Source organism: Protopterus annectens, chromosome 2.part0, assembly GCF_019279795.1.
Source record: "Protopterus annectens isolate FY-2018-M chromosome 2.part0, PAN1.0, whole genome shotgun sequence".
NCBI classification, from domain to species: Eukaryota; Metazoa; Chordata; order Ceratodontiformes; family Protopteridae; genus Protopterus; species Protopterus annectens.
Genome location: NC_056728.1, coordinates 1,871,522,075 through 1,871,544,250, shown reverse-complemented (window position 1 = coordinate 1,871,544,250; position 22,176 = coordinate 1,871,522,075). Strand labels below are relative to the sequence as shown.

At 35.3% G+C, this 22,176-nt stretch overlaps 1 protein-coding gene across 1 annotated transcript in view; it reads left to right on the top strand.

Annotated features, from left to right (window-relative positions):
• LOC122792899 (immunoglobulin superfamily member 21-like) overlaps positions 1-22,176 on the top strand; it is a 3,072,813-nt gene that overhangs the window by 2,233,386 nt on the left and 817,251 nt on the right. Inside the window, exon 3 of the mRNA XM_044060458.1 lies at positions 1,207-1,328. Within this exon, the coding sequence (XP_043916393.1) occupies positions 1,207-1,328 (122 nt within the window). The remainder of the gene's footprint in view (positions 1-1,206; positions 1,329-22,176) is intronic.

The following is a 22,176-nucleotide window of genomic DNA, read 5'->3' as shown; positions in this document are numbered from 1 at the left end:
ACTTACTGGAAAGCAAAATGATTGCATATATTATGAAGTACGCCATAAAACTGCGGAAATGGCTCTGTAGTGGTATTTCCTTCTGCTCCCCGTTATTAAATAGTTTAATGCACAACCACATTGCAAGGATGTGCATAATTATTCACTCAGAATGAAAAGGGGATGCATCATGTCAGTCGTACTGACTAGAAGTATTCACAAGAATTTCCTAGAGTCTTTCTGCTCTTTAAAAAGGTGATTTTGAATCAATTTGTAGGACTTACAGTGTTAGTTAAAATACAATGAGTTCATCGGTTAGTAGAATTAGTGTTCATATAGTTTTCAGCAATTAATATCTCAGGCAGTTATTGTTCCCATAAAATGTCAGGAAAACGAGTATAACTACAATATTACAACTTTATTAACATTCTTTAAATAAGAAATGTAACCTCTGCCTACTTGCATTAACCTAGCTCCAATAAATAGTTCATTTCAGTAAGGAAAGAATTCAAAATGTTCTATGCTGATAAACGTCAGTGTCAGGAGCATGTTCACTCACTGTCTATATTGATATTTGTTGTTTGTAAATTTGCCGGTATGGTTCACAGGGTACCTTATACCTATGACTGAGCAATTAGAGCAAAAATGTATGCATGCATATATTTATAAATATTAATATAAACCATGAGGAAAAATCCATATCATATAAAGAGTTAAAAAAAGGACAAAGCGATATATTGTCAGTGATGTGAATAGCACATCAATTTATGGCCGACATATTGTAAATAAAATTTAGCAAAAAAATGGCAAGCATATATTAAAAAGACAGTAGGAAAGCAAGAAAAACAAACAAATGTGAAAACAATGAAACCCTGTAAGTCATTATACAACTTATAGATATTATCCTGTATTATGATTTTCTAGACTCTTGACTGGGTACTTATGTATAAGGTGAACAAAAAAATTATATATATATATATATATATATATATATATATATATATATATGCACATATATATACATATATATATATATATATATATGTATATATATATATATATATGTATATATATATATATATATATATATATATATATATATATATATATATATATATATATATATACATTTATATTACTGAACAAGTTAGAGCAACTGCAATGTATGCAGGTATCACTCACTGAATGAGTTTATTAATATTATGTTCTAACCTTCCTTCTCACCAGGTAACTGATGGGGGTACCATCAAACAGAAGATCTTCACTTATGATGCAATGTTTTCTACTAATTACTCAAATATGGAGGACTACAGAAGGCGGGAGGATCTAGTATATCAGTCAACAGTGCGGTAAGAATCTGTTTAATTGTTTCAATAAAAGGGGTGAGCTCCAGTTTAGAACCTTGCAAATGTTAGAACTGTTTCCTCTATTAAAACTCTTTTCATTAACAGTGAAGGGCTTTAGTTGAATCCACGTTGCAACATATGCTAAACTTTTAACATGTCTTCTTCTAGGTGTCATTATGTTACATGATCCTCTGTAGGCCTTTCACCTGAGACACCTTTGAGAACTAATTGTCAGATATGACCTTGAGATGTTGACAGCAAAAATCCAAGATGAGACCCGATGAACAACGTCTGTATTCACATAATGATTTTTAACTAAAAGCTAATCTTTACTTGCCATCTAACACTGGTAATTCACTATTTGCAATAGTTAAAGTTACTTATTCACATTTTTGTTGAAATGCATATGGACATCTATTAACATAATAACCAGCTGTCCCTGAAAGAAACATTATAATTTGAAATTCGGCAGTATATAGTAAACAATTTGGAGAAATGCTATATTAGCATAATTAAATAATGTGTCACTCCCATGTCCCTAAAAATATACTCACCACAAATATCTTCATTAGCCCTATAAAAAGGAAAGTGGTAAAGAACTGACTATTGCATCAAAAATTATAACTATTCAGTATGGTCATCAAATGTGCTATTATTTTAATGTTTGCATCATTTGTTGAATTTTTTAAGCGCATATCATTTTTATTAAGTAGTTATGCTGTGTAGTATTCCGTAATAAACTTTTAATATAATAATAATACTTTTTCATAAAACTTACAATTGGTATGTTTTCCATTTTGTGTATGTGTTGGGAAGTATATAAAAAAATCTTGATTTCTAATTTGAAATAATATTTCACACTACGGTATCAAAACATGAAGAAAATAGCAATAGTAATACAGAAAAAGTTGTCCTTGTCAATCTGTCATAGTTGACATTAATAAGGTTGCTTTCTAATATTTTTTTTTCTTTGTGCTCAATGCTGAGTCCAGCCTGACCAGTTATTTAGCATATCAAAAGCATGATATTGGAACAGGGTAATTTTACCACTTGAGCTGCTAAAATGATAGGATCTCTGATTTTGTTTGCTGCCACAGTTTGTCTTCTACAATGCTGCTTTGTCTGTTAGCTTTGATGAGTATGCCTACTCTAACATGAATTATTGTTCAAAAGAAAATAAGGAAGTAATACCCTAGGTAAAGGTTTGTTAACAATTTAAGCCTTCCTCTAAAGCTTGTGTTGAAGTTCCATATATTAGATAGTAATGTACAGCTTTGTTTAGCACTTCAAGTTATTTTACTAATTGCATCTCAATCAAGCTTAATACCAAGTCAAAGGGAATATATTTATGTATACTAGAAGAACAAGTTATTTATAGCTAATTCATCCAAAAATTGAATTATTAGGTGGAATACACACACAATTAACTGCTACCCATACATTGATATCAAGTTGTCTATTGCGGCATGTTTTTGGATAGCACTTACCCCTTAGTTAAATAAAAGGGATAGTCTCTAGGTTCTTATTGAGAAAGCAGTAGGATAAAGAATACAGAGAGGTGTAGTTCCATGGCTAGCAGGTAGCCTAACTGACTAAGATTTTCATTTTCTTAGCATACCCATGTTCACAGTCAGTTATGATTTTTATTATGCCGTGAACTATATCACACTTCTTATATTCTGCAACAGAAAGAAACTTGTTTTATTTTTTTATAATACTTTACAACCAAATGTTTTAATGCAGAATTTAATGTAGCATTTTTGCTGTGAAAATATATGCATTTCTGTATATTTGCAAATTCTTTACACTTATTTAAAAGTCAGTCACTATTAATTCACATATTTAATGACTTTTAATTGTGTTGTTCTGTCATTGTGACCTGATATGATTGCCTTTTTCCCATTTAATTACTTTTGTCATTTGCAATGTATATTTCTCCAGACTTTAATTAGTTCTACGAGATCATCTTTAACTGGTATAAACAGTGCTTGTATGAAGTGCTCTGTAACCCTTTCAGGCAATGTTTGAGGTATTACTTTCCTGATGGTTTGCTGACAAACGTTGTTATGTTCCTAGTGTATTTTTCATAGCTCTTCATTTGACTTGTGGAAGGCATTGGTGAAATATTTGTGTCTGGGGGGAATTACTGATACTACATATTGAGACAGTGTTTATTCATGTATTTTCAGCATGTACCACTGAACAGTTTGCAAATGCAGGCATTATTAGGAAATATTTCTCTGAAATGACTACAATGTTTCACTTTTTTACTTATTTCTTTCATATCATGACATTGTTCGGTATTAGTGATAAAAGGAAATTCTGATTTGGTTAATTAAATACATAAAAGAAAATTATTCCCCCCAGATCCCCCCAGAAAAGAACACTAGTCCTTTACTTTTCCAGCTTTGAAAGCTAAGTTTAAATGAAGAACTAGTTTTTGATGAGCAGAACGTCTTACTTTTTCCTTGCACTCCCTACAAGCATTCACAAAAACAAATGTATACTGAGTTTCATTATTAACTGAGCATGCTTTGTCTTATTTAGTTTTCAGTATACTGCCTGACTTATCTATATCGTTCTCTCTCTTCCCAACACACACACACACACACACACACACACACACACACACACACACACACACACACACACACACACACACACACACACACACACACACACACACACACACACACACACACACACACAAGCACCCACACAAACATTCACAGTTATCACTGCTATATAACTATTTATAAACATACCATTTTCTACCTACCATTTCACACATTTGTTCCCTATGATTGTATCACTCAGTAACTTTTACTTAAATACATTTTGTATGTGGGTGATACATTTTTTATGTGCCTGAACCTGTACATTCCTTGAGCACAGACATGTAATTCTGCATTTTAAAATGTGTTCATAATATGATTTTCTACATGAACGTGTAGGAGTATGAGCATTTCATTTAAACATCAGTAAGAAAATGCCAGTCTCTTAAATCTGTAAAATGGTAGTATACTCCACTGTTCCATTCATGCAGGATAGATTTGGTTCTGGAAGCTGATCTCAGTGTATTTTCAAATTCTCATAAGAGTTTTATCTAACCATGTTTCTTTCGTCACGAGTTATTAAAAAAATGGTACAATAAGAGACAATTTTTATGCAAAAAGAAGCATGCGAGTCTATATTAGATCAGCGAATGCTTAAAAAAGCGAATGCTGATTGATCGAACTTATGTAAGCAAAAGCTTACAATCTTGAACTGTGAGAACAGCGATTTTTTTTCTAGGGAAAAAAATTGCTGATCCAAAACACATACACACAACACAAGCACACCAAAGAAACAGCAATCCACACACATACACCTAAAATCTGACACCTAACCCTACACTAAACTATGCACAGACCACTAACTATCCACTTACCTTAACCCAAACCCTAACCCTAAGGTCCATCACTATCACACACTCACCTCACCCGCTCCCTAACCCTAACTCACCTAACCCGCCCTAACCCTCATGTCCACACAGTCGCACACATACCTAACCCACGCCCTAACCCTAACTCACCTAAACCGCCCTAACACTCACATCCACACAATCGCTCACTTACCTGCACCCAACCCGTAAGTTTCCACTACAGCACTGAAAATACCAAAGCAACAGAAACGGACAACCGAATTCTTTCCCTAGGAAAAAATTTGGGTTTCTTTTGCTTCGATATTTTAAGCTTTCACTTACATACGTTCGATCAATCAGCGTTCATTTTTTTAAACGTTCACTGATCTAATATAGACCTGAAGCATGCACATTGTAAATCCAGCATTAACAACAGGAAGAAGTCTATTTAGTTGTACAAAAAGAAAAGTTGCAGTTACTTACAGATCATCTTCCATGCTCCATAAACAAAATAAAACTTTAGCCCAACTCACTTTCTCCACATAGCAAAGTGGAGATTTTCAAATGTAAAACAAAAAAAAAGGGAAAAACTTCCCCCTTGGAGAAATACAATATATTATAATTAAGAAAGGTCCATGCCAGGCCTGTAAAACCAGTTACACAACATACTTTGGAATATCTTACATACTCCCAACATGGATGACTTTGTTAGAGCTCAATAACTTAATTCTTCCCTGATATGCCAGAATCTACACATTTTTATAAAGAATACACCACTTATACAAAGGAAACAACTCTACATTCTGGCAAAATACCTTAGTAAACTTAAAAAAAAAAAGAAAAAACATGACAGAGACAATTACGTATTGGGTAATCACAGAGCATGTGCAGTACATATCTTAGATGTGCAGGACTACCTGAAGCTAACAGAAGACTAAGTCCTTTTATACAATGACATTATTTAGACAAGGTAAAACTTTGTTATTCTTAGATACTGTTACTGTATAGCAGTGATAACCCACTCCTGCATGTGGGTAGCATAGATTTCACCCATGGTTGGCTTTAGTTAATCACTCAGGCTTCCCTCATAATCCGACCACACCAGTCTTGGGAAAATCTTGTATTACCCACATCCAGTTATGGATTATTGCTAAATTTAATTATTGCAAGACCTGCTCCTGACTGGTGGATTAATTAGATCCATGGTTTAATTTAATTTGTAACTCAAGATCATTGCATGGATCTCTAACTTGATGTCTGGGACTTCTTGCTAGTTCTAATCAAAATAAACATCATCTGCATAGTATGTTCACTAATTTTAAAATTTAGAGAATTAATTTTTGTCTGATTGTTTTTGAATTCTTGCCTCAAAGAATTTACCTTTGCAGGTCATTTATTTGTAATTGTGGATATTTTAAAATGTCAGTTCATTGATTGTGGTCTGCGTTCTGGAGAAAAACTCAATATTGTCTGGAAAAATTAAACTAATATCATGTAGTAAGTGGAAAGGAGTCAACCCCCATTTTTAGTCTTTTTCTAAATGTGCATTCCATTTTTCCCATCAAGACATACATAATGGATATTTAAGTAAGAGAAGTTTCAATGTTGATAACATAATGATGTGTTTTGGATTAATTACTAGAGATAGGGCAATCAGTATTCCTAATAGCATCTAAAGGAGTTAAGAAATGGAAAGAGCATAGCAAAGAAACAAATTATCCTTTCTAACCTACTGTAGCTGTTCTAAGCTAAACAGGAGTCACCTAAAGGGATTGCTGAGGGTGTTAATACTCCTGTCTTCTCCTAGCAGTAAGTTAACACAATTAAATCATCATTTGATGTAGCTGTATTCATATTCAAAATTTAATATAATTTAAAAAATGAACAACTTCATCAATCAAACCACTATGTTTTCTTGTGGAAGCAAAATGATATAGCAGGATAAAATGTTGTGTTTTATCTTCATGCATCCAAACAGTGTGTTATTGTAAACTTACAATTATAGAAAATAATTTTACTCAGGTCAGCATAATGATGTACATAAAGATTAAACATTAAAAAGAATATGATGCCAGCTTTAGGAGACAATGAGAACGTTTACATCAATACGCTCCTAATGTTCTTGGTTCAGATCACTTCAGTACTTTTATTTGTAGGCAATTGGATGATCTTGCATCCATATCTTGTTTTACAAGTCTTCAAAGATAGCCCATCTTCTTTGCTTATTCATTGCTTACTGATGTGTTATCAACAACAACATAATGTTTTGAATCGTGTGGTAAAGGTAATTTGGTTCTTATTTCCAAAATCATCCCTTATTGTAACAATTACATTCGAATTGAATCAGTACAACGAAAGCTTTAGACAATGAATTGGAAAATAGAAAGTTGCAGAAATTCAGATATGACTTATGTTACTATCCAAGTAATACTGCCATCAAGAAACTAAGATGAAGAGAATTGTATGCTTTAAAAATATGGTGGATTCTATTAATAATGGTAACAAAGGATGTGTTAAGTACAAAAACCTTTGCTAAACTATCCCAAGACAGTGCTGCATTCCACAGTTATATCATCATCTTCTTATCCTAGTTCCAATATAGTTAACATGTTTGGGATTTTGTGAGCTTTCTGCTAAGACCAAATGACCATCTCCAATAAGGGAGAATATTCTACATGTAAGTGAAGAGGCAGAAAAAATATAATGTGTTAAAAAAACAGCACTCAGGTTATTAAACCATTCAGAGAAATAATGAGCAAACTAAAATAATTTAGTTAAGCTATCTTCCAATGAAATTGTTATTACAACTTCATATTTATTAAATATTGCATTGTATTACTTCATTTTACATTTCTTTAACCACTGTGATATGATACATTAAAGCTTCTTTTTTTCTCAAAATCTTAATTTAAGATTTTGGTTTTGTGATAATGGTGGTGATGTTGCAACTGAAGCTTTAATGTCTAAATGTTATAAATTGACCTTGTTACCACCATATCACCCCATGGAAAAGATTTTTTTTAACAATAAGTTATACATGAGTTTTATTTAGAGCAATAAGAGCTATTCATAAATGATGGCTTTGATTTCTTAGAATGTAACTCTCTAATTATTTGGAAAATGATGATGGTCTCATTGTACAGGCAGATAAGGGAGTTGTTTTGATGGTTTACAATAGGAAGACTTATTTATTTGAAGCTTGTAGACAGATTAGTGATACAAATCACTTTGTACTTTGATCCCATGTAAATATCTAAGAAAAGTTTTGAATAATTTTTGAAGAGTGTAGTTAGTAATAATCATGGTGCTTTCACATATGTTAGATCTCATCTGACTATAACAGAACCTAGCTGCCAGTATTTTTACATGTTACCCAAGGTTTGTAAGTATATATCCGTATACCAGGTCATCCTATAACTTCAAGATGTGGTTCCATGACAGAACCCATCTCAGGGTTTTGGGAGATTTACTTGAACTCATTATTACATTAACTACATCTACAAACAGAAACAGTACTGCATTTTTACTGATAAGGAAACAAAAGAAACAGATGCAGTACACTTGCAGGTGGTAAAATGATAGCAAACCACTTTAATGTATCCACACAATTAAAACCAATGGGACAACTCTTTAATCTTCATAAAAACACAGAGAAGATTTGTGCTTTCATCTTCTGAAGAAGTTGATATTTATTACAACATTGGTCCCAACCATTTTTTTTTAGAATTAGATAAGGATTTACTGAATTTTGGCATGTTTTAAGATATGACACATTATTTTCCTAATTTGGTCTCAGACTTCTGTCATTTTATTTAAGTAAGTGTTAGACCTCTGGACAGCACATGACAGGTTTCAAAAATCCACATATATAGTAGTATGCACAGACCCTTATAGTTAAAAAAACAAGGACTTGTTATCCATATAGGACTTGCATTTTTGCATGTATATTTGTAAGAGTAAGACATTATAAACAAAAAATGCATACTCAATTTTTCATACTAATTAAATGATTATATCTATTACTGACTGGTTTATTTTTCTAGTCTAATGTCAATGTAGTTCATTTTATTAGGGGGTAATATTCTGCCAGATCAAGCAATGTATTTCTTTACACCTAGGTGACCTATATTCCTCTAAGTACATACTGTCACATATTTGTCTGATTTTCTGTGTTATACATATATATATATATATATATATATATATATATATATATATATATATATATATATATATATCTAGGACTATTGGAAGAAACTTCAACAGTCTGAATACACTATCACCGAACACACTTTAACGAAAGCGCTTTCACGGAAAAAGTGCCTTTGCTAAAGTGTGTTTAAAAAAAACATTAAATCTACATTTATGAAGGGAGGCAAGCCCCCCTGCACCCCCATGTGGTGGCATGTGCCCCCCACACCCCCCTACTTTAATATTCTCACTCAGAGATCACACTACAGTGGGGAAAAGGGAATTTTCCCTTATCCGCACTGTAGTGCGACTGGCACAACAGGCATACTTACGTGAAAAGGCTGCTTCGGTGAAAAGTATTTTCAAGTAAGTATGCCTGCCCATTAGTGATTTGGTGAAAAGTGTGTTCATGCAAGAATCTTAGACCCATATAGATATAAATATATATATATATATATATATATATATATATATGAATATATAACTGAACACGACCACCACGAACAATAAAAAATCCAGTGTTTATTTGTTGAAATAAGCTCTTTCACGTTCAAAACCTAGCATGCTTCTTCAAATCTTACTACAAATATCAAATCTCCACACCTAAATACTAAACTCAATAACACATAATTGAATAATTATGGTGATTAATCAATAAAAACCTTTAAAACCTTAAAGCAATAAAACTCATATAGTGCAGTAACTAACGGCAATAATGAATACATATTGATTTAACAAAAACGATTATGCTCACAATTAAAACATGATAATGACAATGAATAAAAGAGGCATAACTATATTTCAAATATATATGTCTGAAGCATATATAAATCAAAATCATAAAGTCTAGTTTCATAGCAGCAACAATGAATATACTACATTCTATCATCAATAATCAACATTTACTAGATAGATAATTTAACCCTCTAACTAAAAGATATATATTGACTAACCAAATTAGTATTCAATATCTAATATTTACGAGCCTCCAATATCGGCTTAATACTAATATGTTGGTTCAATCCTGGTTCAACATGAGCTCTTAACTACGACCTTTTTAAGATTCACATTGGACTTTTCATATAGTCAAGTTGATTTTCTAGATATTAGTATAACTAAGGATTTTAGTGGCAACATATCCACCTCTTTATTTAGAAAACTTTGCTGGAAGAATGCATTATTGCACTATACCAGCATGCATCCTAGATTTGTTTTTCCCAATATTGTCAAGGGACAATGCATTAGAATTACTAGAATTTGCAAGGATTCTTTGAACATGCAAACTGAATTGAATATTATGCAAACCTTACTTATTGACAGGAGCTATAATAGCACTATGGTGGACAAAATTCAGAATATGGTTCTAGAGGGATCAACGCCCAGTAATGGAGGCATGAATTTTAACAACAGGAGATATTTACAGCATCAGGCTCAGGTCACTTTTTCAACCAGATTTACTAATGATAATAATAAAATAGTTGAGATCATTAAGAGGAATTGGCAGTTACTGACAATTGACCTCAAAGTTTTAAATATTGTAGGACCTATACCTAACTTTACATATAGGAATAGCAAGAGCCTTAAAAGAATTTTATGTGTGGAACATCCATATGTTCAATGGGATATTTCCTGGGCAAATAAGTTAGGTACCTACAGTTGTAATAAATGCAAGATGTGTAAGTTTATAGTTAAAGAACAGAATTTTAAACATTCTACAATTTAATATACTTTTATACCGAGGTTTTATGCTAGTTGCGACAATGAGAATTTGATTTATTTAGCAACCTGTACACACTGTGTCGCATTTTATGTGGGAATCACCTCTAGAAAATTAAAGGATAGACTATATAACCACATTTATGATATAAACAGACAAGATCTACGGAATGCTCTGGCTAAGCATGTTGCTGAGCATGCTAACCATAGCTTTAGGTTTAGAATACTACAGTTAGTGAATAAAACTGTTAGAGAGGGCAATAATATGAACTATTTGGAATATGTTGAGCTCTCATGGATTTTTAAGTTAAGAGCTCATGTTGAACCAGGATTGAACCAACATATTAGTATTAAGCCGATACTGAAGGCTCGTAAATATTAGATATTGAATACTAATTTGGTTAGTCAATATATATCTTTTAGTTAGAGGGTTAAATTATCTATCTAGTAAACGTTGATTATTGATGATAGAATGTAGTATATTCATTGTTGCTGCTATGAAACTAGACTTTATGATTTTGATTTATATATGCTTCAGACATATATATTTGAAATATAGTTATGCCTCTTTTATTCATTGTCATTATCATGTTTTAATTGTGAGCAGAATCATTTTTGTTAAATCAGTATGTATTCATTATTGCCGTTAGTTACTGCACTATATGAGTTTTATTGCTTTAAGGTTTTAATGGTTTTTATTGATTAATCACCATAATTATTCAATTATGTGTTATTGAGTTTAGTATTTAGGTGTGGAGATTTGATATTTGTACTAAGATCTGAAGAAGCGTGCTAGGTTTTGCATGTGAAAGCACTTATTTCAACAAATAAACACTGCATTTTTTATTGTTCGTGGTGGTCGTGTTCAGTTTTATATTCATTTTGCTTTTACCTTGGAATTACGACCTTTGGACGACTGCTGGACTATTTTATAGTTTTATATATATATATATATATATATATATATATATATATATATATATATATATATATATATTATTAGATCCCATCCTAATCGCCGAAACTACAGTTTTCCTGAGACTCAGTGAGCCGAGAACAGTTCTCCGAAACTCCACAACTTCGAAATGGCACTCCTCTATTTTTCTGTCATTTTTGCAGGGAGCAAGCCCCCATGCACCCCCCCACCATGTAAGGGGCTGTGCCCCCCACACCCCCTGCAAATTATACATACCAACTCCGAGATTGCACTACAGTGACAACAAGCTGTACACCTCCCTGCATGAAAGCAGATGTTTCTCAGATATGAAGATTGGCAAAGTGCCGTTTCAGAGTAGTGGAGTTTTGGAGAACTGGTTTCAGCTAACTGAGTTTCAGAGAACTGTCATTTCAGCAATATATCTATGGGAGCACTTTAAAACATCGAAATACTGAAATGTCGAACTTCAGTTTCTCAAGACTATAAAGCCGAATGTTTACAATAGTGAAAGTTCATAATCACGAATTCGAATATCTCAAATTCACGGTTATGGCCTTATGCTACGCAATGTCCGGGATTGTGTGTTGATGGTGCATGGTGCCGTGTGTGGATCTAGGTGTTATGTCAGGTAAGTGAGTGTTTTGTAAGGGTTTTGAGTGGGAGTTAGAGTGCATGTGAGTGTTCTGATATGTTTGATGTGTGTGTGAGGGACTGGAGAATGTGTGTGTGTGAGTTTGCTTTTGTTTAGTGTTTGTGCAATCTCGGAGTTAGTATATATATAAGTAGGGGGGTGTGGGGGGTACAGCCCCCCTACTTATGTGTGCATGAGTTGTGTATATGTGTAGTTTTGTTTGTTTATGTTGCGATGTGGGTGTTGTGGTGTATGTATGGTGTAGTGTGTGCAGTTTGTTCGGTGTTTTGAATTTCACGTTTTTGGGTTCGGGGTTTTGTTGTTTCGGTGTTTTGTGGATTCGGTTTCATGGTCTTGAGATACTGAAATTCGATATTTCAGTATTTTGAGATTATGAAGTGAATATATATTTATATATGTGTGCATATATTCATTAGCTATAACCACTAAAGGTTGATCTTTTATTGACTTTATGGTCAGAAATTCCTTAAATGCCAATTCATTAGTGAGAGACCTGGGAATACAAGTTGACTGTGATCTCAACTTTGACCACCACGTGTCTACTGTGGTGAAGAAGGTATTCTACATCACTCACCTGATTAGCAAGTGTATCACCTCTAGAGCAAAATAAGTTATAATTCTCATGTACTCATCCCTCATTATGCCTATAACTGACTATAATGTTCCCTTTGGTATGTACCATATCAGACACCTGCAGCAATTTGAGGGACCACAGAGATTTCTAACTAGGAAAATTCAGGGTCTCCAGCACATGTCTTATATGGACAGGCTGAAGTCACTGTCACTGTACTCAGTAGCATATAGACTACTCAGAGGATACTTATGTCAGGTTTACAGGACTATCTCTGACCCAAATCTAGTGGAAATGCTGCACATCCATAAGTCAAATGGGACTAGAGTCACCTGTTCCAGGGACTTCAATCTAGCCTGTGACATAAACATAACTTGCTGAACAGACAGATACATCTGTCAGATGTTGCCACTCCTATGGAATAAGCTTCCAATCCATATCAAGCAGAGCACCTCCATGATCCTGTTTAAGTACAACCTGGATGCCAGAATGGGAAACTACAAATTTCTGCCTCGGATTGCCAAAGCTTCTCTCCTGGACTTTGGTAGTCCTTGCTAGAAAACCCTTGGGCATAGATGATATCTGTCATCTAGTATTATATTGGGATTTAACGACTAGACTTGGGTCAATAGCCTAGTAACACTATATGAACCTATGAACCTATTTTCTTCATAGTATTTATTTATCTTTAATGGTAATATATAATACAAAGTATTAATCTGTCCCATTAACACATCATGTTACAGAAACTATCATTGATATAGCCAATCCAACCATATGACAACTCATTTCATAACAATAAACCAGTAACAGTGCCAACCAGTAATATTCTCAAAATTCTTATTAATAAATAGTGTTAATCCCCCTGAGGTCTCAGAGTGGTGGACAACCCTTTACCAAATGGTGCAATATAATACCCATATTAGTCTGCTTGTCCATGTAAACTAAGTGGATTAACCCAGAGCAGCCTCACCTCCCATGATAACTGCTACTTCTGCTGCATTTGTTATAAATACGATCAAGTGGCCCGTGAAAGTAAGGGTAGAATACAAATGGGGGAAGACCATCAAATGACCATCGTTACCCTGTGCTAATAGAATGGCAGTGTAAGGATCAAAAATCATCTGGCTACTCTACCATATTGGTAAGTTATCTCCATGACTATGATTAAATACCTCCTGATCTCTCATACATGCCACTCCATTCTTATGTTCTGGTACAATGGCAAACTGTTTAACAAGAAAATGGCATTTGCACCCATTAGCCTGCTCCACTACAGACACCATCACTCAAGTAGCCAATGCGACCATTTTATTTATGAGAACAGATTTCATAACTGTGAACCAGTGTCAACCAGTAATATTTTCATAAATCTTCTTTTGAGGCTTCAGAGTACTGGACAGCTTTTTGCTAGAGAGTGTAATTTACCACTCATACTGACCTGCATGTGTAGCCCCAAGCCAAGTGTCCACTCAGCTACCCTGATAACTGCTGCTGCACAGGATTACACACTGCTCATTCACCTATCGTATACATAACCAACCGGCACATGAAAGTAAGGGGGGGAATACAAAGATGGGAAAAGCTGCAAAGTAACTGACCTTCAGGCTGCTGAATCAGTCTGCCCCCCCTTTTACTGGCTGTAAAACATTCCCAGTTTAGGTCCACTCAGTACTAGTGATCCCCAATTGCTTATGTGGGTCTATTTCTAGATTTATATATAACTTTTCTATCATCCTATTACTACTTCCTCATAATTATCACTGATGGTCAATGCGCCATGTTAGCAGTGGAACCTCCTCATTCACTTTCCCCACATTTGTACATATAGTAAAACAAACACACCAGCATGCACACACACACACACACACACACACACACACACACACACACACACACACACACACACACACACACACACACACACACACACACACACGAGCCATTGCTCCTGCTGTAGTAAGTCGTGGTTGATTACAGTCAAGTACAAATGCAGACATTACAGTTTCCTGCATATCCCTCAGTGAATGCATGCTAGTGTAAAGATCTTCCTATTTTGTAAGAGGAATTATTCAAATCCAGTCCTAATTGTATATTTATGACCCAGCATTATTTGTCTTTGTCTAGATTTCTTATACCACAAGATTGAGAGGTATGTTTTATGTGTCCTTATCATTCTTTCTCTTTATATGGGTAAAGAAAGCCTTTCTGTCCTTATTTATCAGATAGCTCAGAGTGCTGAAATGCTCATGTTTCCTGTGGCAAGAGTGCCAAGTTGAAAGCCTTCAGCTCCCCTTTTAATTTACTTTTTCTTCAACATCTTATTTATACTTCAGAGTGCATCCCTGGTGTCCAGTGATGGTACAGTGGACTGATATCCTTAATGGGAGGTTACAGGTTAGAAATACTTTTTAGTGCCTTTAAGGATTCTAGTGGATATCCTGTCCATTTATGTATGTCTGTATGTATGAATGTATGTATGTATGTATTTATTTTTATTAAGTGACCTTAAGCCATACTATATAGAGTTTCCATGGAGGATAGTGCTTCCCCCACCCATGTTAAGGTTAAGTGCTATTAAAGCATATGATGAATGTGTATTCCATGCTGACTAGTACTCCCCATTTCCCACATCTTCAGAGATATCCTGGTCTCTAGTGGTTGCCCTCAGTCAGTGTTAGGTTTAAGTGCCATTAAAGCATGATATGAATGAGTTATTCCCTTGTGTTAAGTGATTCCCCTGTTACTAAGTACTGCTGAGGCACAATGAGTTACAATTATCCCTGGTCACTAATGTTGCCTCTGACACATTATTGTAAGCTTTACTCGTTAGTCTAATGGTGTGTGGAGGTAGGGCAATACCACAACCCCAGCACACACGCACATTTGCACATTCATTGCACACACACATGCACACATACACGCACACGCACACACGCACACACACACACACACACACACACACACACACACACACACACACACACACACACACACACACACACACACACACACACACACACACACACACACACACACACACACACACGAACACACACACACACACACACACACACACACACACACACACACACACACACACACACACACACACATACACACACACACACACACACACACACACACACACACACACACACACACACACACACACACACACACACACACACACACACACACACACACACACACACACACACATACACACACACACACACACACACACACGCACACACACACACACACACACACACACACACACACACACACACACACACACACATGCACACACACACACACACACACACATACACACATACACACACACATACACACACACACACACACACACACACACACACACACACACACACACACACACACACACACACACACACACACACACACACACACACACACACACACACACACACACACACACACACACACACACACACACACACACACACACACACACACACACACACACACACACACACACACACACACACACACACACACACACACACACACACACACACACACACACACACACACACACACACACACACACACACACACACACACACACCTGACCCTCCTCCTTACTCTCCCCCTCCTGTTTCCTCTCAGGCAGACAACTAAACTCACACATACAGGTCCTCACATACACATGGATATACCCCAAAAACTCATGACTACTAAACTTTCCCACACATACCTTTACCATCCCCACACATACCTCTACCATGATGGATGGACATGGCCTTTTTTTTATTCATTGTCGGGATTATCCATGCCGATTTATGCACCTCCATAAATGCCTTACAAAAGCCACATGGCTAATTAGCATATACCTCTCCCTAAGAATGCCTCATTAGCGTGTTACATGGCTGCAGAGACAGCCCAATGCGGTTCTGCATGTCTTGTTGAAAAAGCATTGTGGTAGGGTTGTCACTAATCACGAAACATTTGCAGCATGTTGCAGACCTCATGTGCTCATTGTGTAACTTTTCTGAATTTGAGCTGTTTTATGTCATTTACGTTCTGTCTTTTATCTTATACTGATTGATCTCCATTTTATGGAGGATTATGCTTTCACTCTCATCATGAGGTTATTATTATTATTATTATTATTTATTTATTGGATGACAATCAGGTAACATGGCTAATTTTGCATTTTATTGCATTTGTTACCAGAACATTCATTAAAATTATGTCACAGTTCAGATCCTCCTTTTGTTAAATTTCTTCTTTTTATTATTTTTAAGCAATCAGTAAAGTCTTTGAGTTGTTAATGTTTCTGGTATTTTTGACTGATTTACTAATTCTTTTTTTGAGTACTTCTGCATTTGATTTTTTTTCCTGCAAAATGAAATGTCAAGATGATGGTAATTTTTTGTATTTTAAAATCTGTAGGGCAGTAAGGATCTCTGTGTGCATGTGGGATCAAGGTGGATAGGCGGCCTGTACTAGCTTTGCCTGCATAGGAGAGATTTCAAACACAGGCAACTATCAGTCTGATTGTTCTGTTTTCCTTGCTCACTTCTATAATGTGCAGGTTGAGGTTTTGATTCAGGGGCATGGCTACTTTACATTTGGAGGGGGGGGGGTTAAATCCTTTTACATTTAACTTCCTTTTTTTATTTGTTTTATTTGTATCATAGTTGTTATGAAGTCCTACAAGGAAACATTAAGACTTGATTAAGAAAAACTTGGTCATTTTATTTAATACTTGTTTACTGGGAAAGTTCAACTTGGAATATAGCCAATTTTCAGCAGAGGCCCAGGGAGAAACACTCCAGACATGTCTTTGTAACATGGGTGGAAACCAGAGTACCCAGAGAAAACCCACACAAATGCAGGGAGGACATGCAGACTCCGCACAGAAGGCACTCCAGTTGAGAACTGAACAGGAGAACCTCTGACTGTGATGTGACAAGGCTACTGCTGCACAACTGCACTGTCCATTTATCTGTATAGCATTATATGCTAAACATCTAAATGTCAAAATGATGACTACAACTTTATGAATAATAATAATAATAATAATAATAATAATAATAATAAAACATGCAGCATATTATCCTAAAGTAGCAGTAACTTAATGAAACAAATGGAGTAAAATATACTAGCGCCATTGTTTTCATTAACTGCAAAGAGTTAGTTTTTTTGTCTAACATTGCAGATGTCATGCCATTTATTTACATCATAAGAAAAGTCACTAAAACACATTTTGAATCAAAATGGTATGTTTATAAGTTTGCAAAATACTCCTTAACAGAAACAGTGCTTAATGAAGTGCCTGTAAAAGCCATTGATAAAAATAACAGTTGCAAGATAATGTTTAAGTACCTCTCTTCTGAAATGTTTTTACAGTTGCAGACCTTATTAAAGTGACACAATTACCAAGAATCTAGTGAAATTTAACACAAAAATTAATGTCTATTAAGCAAAGTCTCCATATGTGTTCACTTGCAGCAACTGAACCTGTTCTTGTGCATGAAAATACAATTACTGGAAAGAGTACAACTGCAGACAGCCTGCTAAGAGTATTCTTGATAATGTCCCTTGTAATGCAATGTATTCTAATCCTCAATTTTCTGGTAATCCCGTCTACATAAAAAAGCATTGCATGCCACAACACTATGAAGGAAAATGTTTCCCCGGAGCTAAAACAGAGTATCAAATGACGGTGTTGATGCATCTCCATTAACAGCAAAGCATGCATAAGTTGGTATCTTTGTTTTTTTTGTTACTAACTAGTGTGGTTAGTCCAAACCAGTCCTCTGTAAGTCTATAAATGTGTGTTAATTTTATAACAGAACATAGGAGAAATCCCTTCTGCCTATTCTATATCTTTGTTAACTTGTAAAGTGTAGCAGTTTCTAATAATGATTTGTTTAATGATGTCTGGCTCAGTGTTGTAGGTATGATGCAGTACTAGTGAATCAGACATTGTATTTGCATCAGTAAATTATGACTATATAAGGCAGAACCAAAATAATGCATACAAACTGAAGACGTGATTCTATGCAGTACAATTAAGATGCATGATTTGTATGAGGTTTTTTTTTCAGTCTGTGAAAAGGGTCCATGACAATATTTTATTTTATTATTTTGTACTACACACACACACACACACACACACACACACACACACACAGATATATATATATATATATATATATATATATATATATATATATATATATATATGGGTCTAATTTCTCGACAACCATACATACACAGTGGATATAAAAAGTTTACGCACCCCTGTTAAAATGCCAGGTTTTTGTGATATAAAAAAATGAGACCACAATAAATCATTTCAAAACTTTTCTGACCTTTAATGTTACCTGTAACCTGTACAATTCAATTGAAAAACAACCAAATCTGTTAGGGGAAGATATATAAAAAATAAAAAAATGTACAATACACTGGTTACATGAGTGTGCACACCCTTAAACTAATACTTTCTTGTGTGTGCACACCCTTAAACTAATACTTTGTTGAATCACCTTTTGATTTAATTACAGCATTCGGTCTTTTTGGGTACACACCTGACATCAATTAAAGAGAATCTAATTAACCCCCAAAAAAGTTCAGCTGTCCTAGTAGGAGTTTTCTGACATTTACTTAATTGCCTGCTACAGCAAAAGCCATGATTCACAGAGAGCTTACAAAGCACCAAAGGGGTCTCATTGTTAAGGGATCTTATTGTTAAAAGGTATCAGTCAGTAGAAGGGTACAAAAATATTTCCACAGCATTGGATATACCATGGAACACAGTGAAGACAGTCATCAAAAAGTAGAGAAAATATGGGACAGCAGTGATATTGCAAAGAACTGGACGTCCCTCCAAAATTGATGAAAAGACAAGACAAAAACTGGTCAGGAAGGCTGCCAAGAGACCTACAGCAGCACTGAAGGAGCTACAGTAATTTCTGGCAAGAACTGGTTGTGTACTATATGTGACAACAATCTCCCTTATTCTCCATATTTCTGGCCAATGGGGTAGTGTTGCAAGATGGAAGCCTTTTCTTACACAGAAAAACAACCAGGCCCAGCTAAAATTTGCAAAACAGTACACCGAGTCTCCCGAAAGCATGTGGGGAAATGTGTTATGGTCTGATGAGACCAAGGTTGAACTTTTTGGCTACAATTCCCAAAAGTAAGTTTGGAGCAAAAACATTTCACATCACCAAAAGAACACCATCTCAATGGTGAAGCATGGTGGTGGCAGTATCTTGCTTTGGGGTTGCTTTCCTTCAGTTGGAACTGGGGCTTTAGTCAAGGTGGAGGGAATTACGATCAGTTCCAAATGCCAGTCACTTTTGGAGCAAAACCTTCAGGTATCTGCTAGAAAGCTAAAGATGAATATATATATATATATATATATATATATATATATATATATATATATGGATCTCATACTATTCTGAATCCACATCTATCGAACACACTTTAGCGAAAGCACTTTTAACTGAAAAAGCACTTTCAATAAAGTCCCTAAAATAAACAAAAAAAAAAAATAAAAAACACATAACTAACATTTAAAAAGGTGGTCAAGCCCCCCTGCACCCCCCATGTGGGGGGATGTGCCTCCCACCCCCTACTTTTATATTCTCACTCCGAGATCACACTACAGTGGGGAAAAGGGAATATTCCCTTAATCCCACTGCACTCCGATCTTAGCAACAGCCATTCCCTGATGATTTCCCCTATTTTATATCATACTTTTGTAAACGTGCTTTTTTGGTGAAAAGCACTTTCGCGAATGTATTATCAGTGGTTTCACTTTTGGGGAAATTGCTGTTTATGCATAAGTATGGATGATCCCATAGATATATATATAAATATATATATATATATATATATATATATATATATATATATATATATATATGTATGAAAAAAAAAACTGTTGACACGACATATATATATATATAGATAGGTTAGTGCAGTGGGAGTGGCATGGTTCTTTATTAGTCTTAAACACACACACACACACACACACACACACACACACACACACACACACACACACACACACACACACACACACACACACACATTCACATCTTAATAATTAACTCTAGGCTTATGGCTTATCTAAATAAGGGCTGTTGGCCTGAATGTTGGGGTGGAGCAATAAGGTACCACTATTTATGGGAGCTTCACTGTTGCAGAGGTGATTGTCTGATGCCTTTTTATCTTATATTATGCAGTAATGCCATGATTTTGTGTTCCTTGATCCAAAGACCAGGCTGTCAAGCATGGTGTCATCTTGCCGAGCATAAAGGGTTGTTGGAATTTAGTCATTGGGTGGTTGACTGTTTTTGTTTTTATAGGCTGTTTTGTTCTAACTCAGAGAAGTTTGGTGACAGCTGTCAGCGTACAAAAGGTTACCTAGTCGATTGGTTATTCATTTTTTGGGGGAGGGGGTTTAACCATAGCCACAAAAAATTCTACTAGCCAGAATTTTGGAGGACTACACAGCCTCCATTTGGTATATCTTGATTTGGTTTTCTTCTGGTCCATGATTGTGTCAATGCTCCATTGGCCAGGAGCCAGAAGGAACAGAGAGGTCAAAATATAAAAACAATTTATTAACCACAGAGTGGCTTGAGTGACTGACCAGTTTGCTTTCTGAGTGACTGAAGACAATGACCTGGATAGACCATTAAAGCCTTGATGACATCTACTTCAACAACTTGGGTTTTGATTTTGTCAATGGAGGATTTTTTTTAAAGAGGTGTTTTGATCTCAGATCTATTGTGGGATGTCAGCTGAAAGGCCTGGAGGGCAGGGAATGACCTGGCCTGTATGCTAAGATGTTAAGAATTTCTGTCTAGGCTACTTGGTTGCCAAAGGGTCTATATCATATTGATGAACCGCCTAGATATCAAACATCTCTTCGTTGAACCCTGTCTGTTGAATCTCCAGCCGTTGAATAATCATTTCAGCAAAACTTTTTCCCATGGTAAGTAACAAGTTGGTCAACCTACTGACCACAACAAAAACAGAATGATTTAAACCCCACCCTTGTGGTGGGCTGCACCAACCTCGTGGCCCACTGTGGGGGGATGCACCCCCCATACCGTCCCTAACTAAATATAGTAACTCTGAGATCACACTACAGTGGGGAAAAGGGCAAATTCCTGATAATGGCTCATTGCTTACTTACGGTAGGGAAAAAATTCACTGAAATGATCGTTCAACTGATGATTTCAACAAATATTCTTCAACAAAGAGGTGTTTGACATTTAGTGCATTCGACAATATGATATAGCCACGGTTGCCAAGATATTTAGAAAAAACATGCAATTTATAATTTAAATAAATATTATGTGAACA